At 38.9% G+C, this 9,596-nt stretch overlaps 2 protein-coding genes across 2 annotated transcripts; both read right to left on the bottom strand.

Moving 5' to 3' along the window:
- Positions 1-1,777: 1,777 nt before the first annotated feature.
- LOC130112962 (extracellular superoxide dismutase [Cu-Zn]-like) lies at positions 1,778-2,392 on the bottom strand. Its single transcript, XM_056280482.1, has one exon. The coding sequence runs from the start codon at positions 2,390-2,392 to the stop codon at positions 1,778-1,780; it is 615 nt and encodes a 204-aa protein (XP_056136457.1).
- A 3,288-nt stretch (positions 2,393-5,680) lies between these two features.
- On the bottom strand, positions 5,681-7,626 carry LOC130112680 (extracellular superoxide dismutase [Cu-Zn]-like). Its single transcript, XM_056280141.1, has 2 exons — positions 7,314-7,626; positions 5,681-6,943 (listed from the first exon to the last, which is right to left on the bottom strand). Exon 2 carries the CDS (start codon positions 6,931-6,933, stop codon positions 6,307-6,309), a length of 627 nt encoding a protein of 208 aa, XP_056136116.1. The 5' UTR covers positions 6,934-6,943; positions 7,314-7,626; the 3' UTR covers positions 5,681-6,306.
- Between the last annotated feature and the right edge of the window lie 1,970 nt (positions 7,627-9,596).

The following is a 9,596-nucleotide window of genomic DNA, read 5'->3' as shown; positions in this document are numbered from 1 at the left end:
ATTGAAATGCTCTTATTGATATATTGTTGTAAACTTAAGTCAGGATGCCTCCTCCCTGGAAAAACAAAATATTCTGACTTTCATCAATAAATACAGATGCCCTGAAAATCTGATCTTTGTTTACATTTGATCTATTCCAGCTTTTCCGTGGCTTGGTGTCTGGTGATATTAAATAAAATAATAATAATAATAATTAAAAAAAATGTCTTTTAAGGAGCAGTGAGAGGAAATGATAAAAAGTTTTTTTTTTAAAGCAACTCAGATTGTACAATACAGAAAATAGCACTGCTAATTTTTTGTCTGTCAGTGTAATATATTGACTTTCTCTTGTTGCCAGGTCTGTATTGGCCAATGGACTGACTTGTCAGTGATAGGTCAGACAACAGTGATATAATGTTCAGTATGTGTTGTGATAACATACTGCCCAAATGGCTGCAATAGTGTTAGATTAGATATACTTGGCACTTAATCCCTCACCCTGTTTTTAAGAAATCTCCTATATCAATCTGTCACCACACATGTAACACTATGCTCTGTGTGTGTGTGTGTGTGTGTGTGTGTGTGTGTGTGTGTGTGTGTGTGTGTGTGTGTGTGTGTGTGTGTGTGTGTGTGTGTGTGTGTGTGTGTGTGTGTGTGTCTCGCTCTCTCTCGTCTCTCTTTGTTCTTGTTCAGCAATATATGTGAGGACCAATTTGAGTGAGGGCATTTTTGCAAAGAAGATATTTTGGCAAATTCTGACTTAAGGAGTTATTTTAAGGACGGGAACGTGGGTTTAGGGTTAGGGAACAGGATTAGGTTAGGCATATTGTGCTGATAATTAAGGTTTGGTCAGAGGCTAGGGAGTGCAGCCAATGAGGGTCCTCAGAAGTATAGAATAACAAACGTGTGTGTATGTATATTATGCATTCATGAATGTAATTCAGAGAAAACTATACAAATGCTGCATGACTGTATTTTATTTAGGATATATGAAAAGTGTAGAATTCACTGTCTTCATATTTGTGTAATTTCATTTAGTTACAGTATGGAATATAGGATTTGTAGATAAAAACTTACAAAAGAAATATTTTGCTAGGCAATTGACACAACAAAGTTTAGCCATGCAAGTTTATTGAGTATATATAGATAGATAGATCTATATATATATAGATAGATAGATAGATATAATGACTCAAACTTTCGTAATATGGAATTACATTGTCAAGATTACGTGCATCATTATTTTATACCTATACTCGTAATGCATGACAGCAGTTACATGGTGCGATTACCACCTGTGTATATGTTAAAGCTACACAATTTTTTTTTTTTTTTTTTTGCTGAATAAATGAATTTTTATGGACTACTTTGCTGTAGTGGTTTTAATTCTATGTTTTGGGCATTATAGTCATTTCTATGAGGAGATAGATCTATAATTCGACAATATCTACTTTGGTAAAATAACAGCTGGCATGGAGAAAATGCTTAAAGTAAAACAGCTGATGACTGAATCATTTATGTGTAATTATCTTTAAATTCATTGATAACATTTAACAAATTATATTAATAGTGTTTTAGAATGATAGCCTTCAATCTAAGGCACTGGACAATACTTAAAGCATGTACTGTTGCCCCAAGCTGTGATAGCTCTATCCATACTTTAAGTTGACATGTGAGCCACAACAGCTGATTGATTTGAGTTTCAGTTAATTTAGATTTTATTTAGAGGTAATAGATCTTAACATTATCGAAGGCTATTTTCAAGCCTTGCCTATTACACCTGGATCAAACTCTGCTGCTATGCATTATAGTACATATTCCAGAGTTTGGGAGAAGAAATCCCAATAACACAACACCCAAGCCTCCGGCCAGCATTTCCATAAAGCAGGCTCCCAGCATCACCACCACGCCCTAAGTCATCCATCTTTTCATGGACAATCACTGCTCTTCCCATCAGTGACAGTTCCCCAAACAGAGTTGCGTTAGAATCAATTACTACATTGATTCTTCCATGAGGGTTTGCAAAGTTACCGAAGTCTCCTGGGTGGTTGGGGTGATGTACATTGAGTGGATTGTAGTGGCCACCAGTAGAGTCACATCCCTGGCTGATGTCTCCATACTGGTGGATGTGCACTGATCTGGGCTTTGGGATTCTCCCTCTTGGGAATCCTTTGAGATGGAGAAGAACTTTTAGGATTCCCTGAGGGTATTCCTGCTTGAAAAGCACATGCCCATACACCTTAGGCAGATCCTCAGCGAGTGTTGTGCTTGGTCTCATTCTGCATGCTGCGTACAGAGTATCGTTGTGCTGTGTAACCTCTGGTGGAGCAACCATTTCACTTTGAGTTGAGACACATTCTTGAAATCCAACCATGACCATCAATAGCATGAGATACATGAAGAAAATGGTCATCTTCACTGACCTAAAGCGTGAAAATAACACATCATGACAGAATATTTGACAAAAGAGAATCGATACCCAGTGCACTATATGTATGTATGTTTGTATGTATGTATGCTCATGAATTAAACATATTTTAAAATTTATCTGATCAAATCGAATTTTACAGTCAAATCTAGCCTTATTTTGATGGCTCTCTAAATTTGATGCCACAATTTCAAATTGGTTCCTCTGCAAAGTAAATAATTGAATAATCCATACAGCTGCGTGTACTTCACAATGTGCACTTACCTGAATAGACCCAAAATTAATTTGGCCGCAAGAGAGTTTAAGATTCAATTTTTACACTTTGTTGTTCAGCTTCAGCGTTTACCTCCTGCCTAGCAAGGATGTAGGATTCAGCGCAACAAAATCTTATATAGGCCAATAGGTAAATAGACATCATTCAGGGTGGAGCAAAATTCATCAGCCAAAACCAATGATGCAAATTTCAAAATAATCTGTGGGTACATGTTGACTTTTTTATTTCAACAATTTTGATCTACCATTGCAAACATCTCTGTTCTCGCCTGGTTCTTCTGTGCAGTCTCGGCTCCATTTTCAAGGATTTTCAAGATTTAGTTCAGGCCTGGGGAAGTGAAAGTTATTTCCGATCAAATGGATGAGATCTGTAGACCAGTAGCTCACAATCATCCTAACATACTAAGCTAGTTGTTAAAAATGGAAGAAAATTGATTCAGTGCAAAATTACGACACTAAGTCATGACATTTTGATATCACAGAATTTCTCCTGAATCTCAATGTTGTAGCACAATGAACAGATGCTATTAAGAAGTTTGAATGATTTCTACATCTCTGAATATTTGATGTTGAACTGTTTGAATGTTTAGTCAGTGAAGATTTGGTAACGTGAGGCTTAAAATTAACACATTTTCCTGTGCATTTTCTTTGGATTACTGGTGTTTTTGCATGCTGAAATGCTATATTTATAACATTATGATATATGAATTATTGCCATATGTACTGAATCAGCAATGAAATTTCATTGTAATATCGAATCAGGAGATATCCATCAATTCCCAGCCTGATCAGCTAATCTGACAGTCACTCAGTCCACCTGTTTGTGATTTATTGAACAAAAAAGCAACTGCAAATTCAGATTCAATTATGTTAAGAGTACAGTTTGTTTCCCAGATAACAGGTGAGCTGATAGAGATGAGCAACATGTTTACAGTGTGTGTGTGTGTGTGTGTGTGTGTGTGTGTAAGTGAGAGAGAGATAGACAGAGAGCGATCAAGATGACTTAGATTCACTTACATGATGTAGAGCACAAGGTGAAAGGCAAATTAACAGAGGAGTTATTTGAAGTGGTAGTAGTGATGACAGAAGATAGTGATAATGATATATAAATATTACAATGGTGGACTCCTTTGGACAAATATTTGATTTTCCTTATTAGTTTCGTATGGATAGCAAAATATTAAATTCTAATGAAATTGGGCCGCACTTGGTACTCTGTCATATACAGCTGTTGTCACAATGACCAATTGAAATATTTGATGATTCCTGCAGATCGTTTTACCGAATTCATATTTATACAATGAGTCACTGATAATCCCTTTTATTACAGCTTTTGAGACTATCTCTCTTGATATTTTGACTAAGCACATGTCAGCTTCTAAACCGGCAAGTAGATTTTCATGCATTACTGTGATGACAATACCAAATGTCAATACTGGATGATCAACTATAGCCTCAAGCCATTACAATGTTTTTTAAACATATGTCAATATGTCACTTTATCTTAAATAATGGAAAGAGATATGTCATGGTTTCTGGTGGCTTATATTTGCCCCATTGGACTGTATTGAGGGACAGTGAGAAGGTTCGGTGAAGTGGTAAGTTTCTCAATACTGAAGAAAACATTGACTTTTTTGGTGATGAGCATTAATAATGTATAAGTATACTATGTGAAAAGGGTGTGAGATGAAAAAAAAACTAAATCAAAAAGGAAAAACAGAAATAATGTACCAAGGAAGAACTTTAGGTTCCAGAAAAGGCCAGAGGTCTTTGATAGTCCCTGTTATTACAGTTTTTGAGACTTTCTCTCTTGATACTATGACTAAGCTCATGTCAGCTTCTAAACCAAGTATTTGCCTACTTGATCCTTTACCAGCAAAACTTTTTAAAGACCTCTGGCCTTTTCTTGGACCTACAATGCTAGACATTGTTAATTTATCACTTACTACTGACATTGCTCCCAGCAGTTTTAAGACAGCTGTGGACAATCCTCCACTTAAGAAACCACACCTTGATCCAGAATCTCTTTTTAACTATCGACCAGTCTCTAATTTTCCATTCTTTTCTAAAGTACTAGAAAGAGCTGTACATCAACAACTTTCAACCCATATAGAAGAAAACTATATGAAACTTTCCAATTGGCTTCCAGGGCCTGTCACTACACTGAAACTACTCTAACCAGAGTGGTAAATTATCTTTAACTGGCTATGGACTCTGATTCCACCTCTGCGCTTCTACTACTGGACCTCAGTGCAGCTTTTGACACCATTGATCACTGTATACTATCAGACAGAATAAATTGTAATTTTGGTGTCTCTGGCCTAACTCTCTCTTGGCTTAAGTCCTACTTATCTGGAAGAACACAGTGTGCCTGCTATAACAATTTCTCTGATGTTAGATACGGTGTACCTCAGGACTCTGTTCTTGGTCCTCTACTTTTCTCTCTTTATATTTCACCTCGGCCAAATTATATACAGTCATGAAAAAATGTCCATTGCTATGAGGATGATACTCAGCTGTATGTGCCTATAAGGGCTGATGATGGTACTCAAATGACTAATTTAGAGGCCTGCTTGGCTGCTGTGAAATATTGGATGTCTCTAAGTTTCCTGCTTTTAAATTTAGATAAACATGAGATGCTGGTCAGTGGTCCTGCTAGTAATAGACAACAATTGCTGAAGCGCGGGGACGCGCTTCCCGAAGAGGGGGGGGTAGTGTAACGTGCATGGATAAGTAGACACGTTGGTCCTTGACTAACGGGTCGGACCTTTTAGTCGACTGGTTAACTTTGTCGCGTGTGGTGTGGGAAACACGGGTTCGCGTCCTGTCTGTGGCGGTGCTCACGAGTGCCCCCCCCCCCGAATTCGCTACAATATGTATTTGAATTCTACGCCAGGGAAACACACAAAGCAAAGCCTGAATGCATACAGAAGTCTTGACGCTTGGTTGTACTTCAAGGTGGGATTTGTTGGCGACATTAAAGTGACGAGGACACCGATGGACATTCTGGTTGTATATGGACAGGTTTGTAAAAATATTTATTTTATTTTATTAAGTTACAACTGTGAAAACTGTAACGTTAAGCCAACCATTCTCCCCTTTGTTTGTAGAACACAACACAAGGACGTTTTAAAAAAATGCTGACAAAAACTTATGAAATATAATAATGTAAACTACTAATAAGACACGTGAGCCCCTAGCTAACGAGTCTGACTCTTTAGCCGAGCGGTTAGGGATGTCACCTTGTGGTGAAATACACCCGTATCGAATCCCGCACCGGGCAAGAAATTAACCGGTTACATTGGTGGCAGCGGTGGGATCCGGAAGTGTAAAATTGAGTAGCAGTACAGTTACACCGTATATGATCTGGATAATGCTTAAAGCATTTTATATTGCTGCACATTGTAATAGTTTGCCATTGAAACTGTGAAGAATGAAAACTCAAGAGCTACTGATTTATATTTGCCTCAGATACATTTAGATCTACGAGTATTGTAAGTTGACCTGTTTGCCACGAATTACAGTTTTGTTTGAATGTGAGTTTTATTTAAGTGGGTAGGAAATAGTGGGTAATACAAACTAACATCATCTAAAGCTTTTCTCAAGCCTTGCCTATTACAGCTGGATCAAACTCTGCTGCTATGCGTTATAGTATACTTATTCCAGAGTTTGGGAGAAGAAATCCCAATAACACAACACCCAAGCCTCCGACCAGCATTTCCATGGAGCAGGCTCCCAGCATCACCGCCAAGTCCTAAGTCATCCATCTTTTCATGGACGACGACCGCTCTTCCCATCACTGACAGTTTCCCAAACAGAGTTGCGTTAGAATCGATATTGATTCTTCCATGAGCGTTCGCAAAGTTACCGAAGTCTCCTGGGTGGTTGGGGTGATGTACATTGAGTGGATTGTAGTGGCCACCAGTAGAGTCACATCCCTGGCTGATGTCTCCATACTGGTGGATGTGCACTGCTCTGAGCTTTGGGACGCCCTCTTTTGGGAATCCTTTGAGATGGAGAAGGACTTTCAGGATTCCCTGAGGGTATTCCTGCTTGAAAAGCACATGCCCATACACCTTAGGCAGATCCTCAGCGAGTGTTGTGCTTGGTCTCATTCTGCATGCTGCGTACAGAGTATCGTTGTGCTGTGTAACCTCTGGTGGAGCAACCATTTCACTTTGAGTTGAGACACATTCTTGAAATCCAACCATGACCATCAATAGCATGAGATACATGGAGAAAATGGTCTTCATATTCACTGACCTAAAAAAATGAACGTAGTTAGAACAATATTTGTTAACATTGGCTATAAAAGAGAATCAGTCTAGTGTTCTGTCTGTCTGCCTATATCTATCTATCTATCTATCTATCTATCTATCTATCTGTCTATCTATCGGTCTGTCTGTCTGTCTGTCTGTCTGTCTGTCTGTCTGTCTGTTTGTTGTAAGAGTACCCCCTTAAAGTACTGTGCAAGTCAGACCTGGTTGGTCTGTGCTGCATAATAACTAAAATAAAGAGGTTCTTCCGCGTTAACAGACAAATCTTCTGCCAATATTTCCAAATTTCTTTCATCTGACGTCGCAGATTCAAGCTGCGTCCACCCCAAATACAGAAACGGAGTAGTAATGCGTACTTCTGTTTGAGTAGATCAAGTTCGCCTACAATATCGAACCAGTCTGCCGTGGCGAAGTCCCGATCCTTGCAGTCAGTTCTCACAACTGGTCTGTCAGTTTCACCACATGATTTTGGTCCAAATTGAGGATGCTATGTAACCGCTGTTACGTAAGCCTATCCGTGGGAGTACATGGTGTTTAGGGTGGAGCGGAATTCTTCATCCGACGTGACTGATGCGAGTATGAAAAGAGTGCCCCCCTCCACACACACACATACAATATGCCGTAAAATTCTATTTGCGTTAAGTTCTGCAAAAGTAGATTTCTATCTAGTAGTGGTGTGGGTGGACAGACGTGTATAAAAAAGACTACAAAACCGAATCCCCACGCCCTTTAGAGAGGCGCCACCTCCCTCGTATAATTACAGGCGATCTCGTGCATTTTTCCATCGAGTTGAAAAACGGACGGGTCCTGCTCAGCCTTTCGTCTTTAACTCGTCTTTAACAAACAAATACTCTGATTTTTTTAAAACGGTGGAACTACGCTGCAGTACTCGTGCGTAGAGCAGGGACTTCTCTACATAGCCCCTTCTTGTAAAACCTGTTACATTTAAACAGCTTTATAACAACTGCAAGTATCATGCAATAACTTTCTTTTAAAGGTGGCCTATTCTTGAAAACTTGCACAAATGGTTTGTGTGACTACGTTGCATGTGTGGTGTTGTGCTAAAAAAATTATAAATAAAAACCATAAATAAAAGCCTACAACGAAAAGAGTTAAACAACATACAGTCCCTGGAAAGGATTGTGTGTGTGTGTGTGTGTGTGTGTGTGTGTGTGTGTGTGTGTGTGTGTGTGTTTCATAAGTAACTGGCTTTACTGACATGTTGAAGCCCAATCTAGGCATCAAAATAACATGGCACCTTAGAGGTCAGTCACATCTATCTATCTATCTAATCTATCTATCTATCTATCTATCTATCTATCTATCTATCTATCTATCTATCTATCTATCTATCTATCTATCACAGATATGTTTCATCACTCAACTAAGTGACATCTTCTGAAGATGTCACATATAGTTGAGCGATGAAATGTATATCTGTCAATAAACATTGTGTCCAGATGAACTGATTCAACCTTCTTTGATTTTCTTACCTGAATTACTGAGCATGCATCAAGACAACAAAAGAAGAAGTGAAGAATGACAGTGAAATAATATTGATTGAATCTGAAGGAGACGGTGTGCCAAAGAAGGTGTTCCTGGGTTTTATGAGTGACCCAGTGAGAATGTACGTGCCTAAGCCATTGAGATGCTTCTATTGTCAAAGGTTTGGACACAGCCAAAAACTGTAAAGAGCAGAGGAGACGTGCTAATGACCATGATTATGGAAAGTGTGGAACAGGGGTGCAACCAAAATGCTGTGACTGTGGAGGAGCCCATAATGTGGCGTATGGTAGGTGTGAGGTTATGAGACAGGAGAATAAGATCCAAAAAGTGAGAGTTGAAAGAAGGGTCACTTATGCAGAAGCTGTAAGAGTTTCTGTAGAACAGAATAATGCTATTAATGAACAAGGAGCAATGGAAGTTCAAGAACTACAACAAAGAACAAATGACAGGATTTATGTAGACAAACGGGCTTTAGTAACATTCATGCCAGGAGTGAGTAACAGTACGGCTGAAGTAAAGTAAAAAAAAAAGAAAAAAAGATAAAATTCAGCAGGTTGTCAAAGCAGCAGTGAATCCTGTAGAATTAGTGGGACTGGCTGTGTAGCGTTTGCATGTTCTCCCCGTGTCTGTAGTGAGTTTTCTCTGGGTGGTCCGGTTTCCACCACCATCAAAAGAAACACCCATGTTGGGGTTTATTCTCCTGTCTGTGCCCCTGACCAAGGCAATGGGAAAAAACTGGAGTTGGTCCCCGGGCGCAGCATGAAGGCGGCAGCCTATTGCTCCTATCTACACAGATCACAGCTTGGATGGGTTAATTTGCAGTAAATTAGTTTCCCCAAGAGGATTACAGTTTTTCTCAGTCGCTTTGGTGCATTTCTCACATCACTATTAACATTTGCACAACAGTTAGTTCAACCTCCACAACATTTAGTCATTTGTGCACATCATAGTAGCAGTTTCTCATTCCTTCCAACAAATTGCAAATGCTTTTGGACATGCATCAATTGCTTTCATACCACTCTCTGCTGTTTTATAACATTATCATTTCCTTATGTCATGTCAGTCAAAATGAACTATACTTGTGAATGCTGAATAGTCATTCCCTATAAAACTAACAGTCCTCGTTTCATTGC

The sequence above is a fragment of the Lampris incognitus genome, chromosome 5 (assembly GCF_029633865.1).
Source record: "Lampris incognitus isolate fLamInc1 chromosome 5, fLamInc1.hap2, whole genome shotgun sequence".
Taxonomy (NCBI): domain Eukaryota; kingdom Metazoa; phylum Chordata; class Actinopteri; order Lampriformes; family Lampridae; genus Lampris; species Lampris incognitus.
Note: the sequence above shows the minus strand (reverse complement) of the source record. Positions and strands in the feature narration are given on the sequence as shown.

Coding starts and splice junctions, on each gene's coding strand:
- LOC130112962 (XM_056280482.1), bottom strand. CDS start 2,392: ATGACCATTTTCTTCATGTATCTCATGCTATTGATGGTCATGGTTGGA.
- LOC130112680 (XM_056280141.1), bottom strand. CDS start 6,933: ATGAAGACCATTTTCTCCATGTATCTCATGCTATTGATGGTCATGGTT.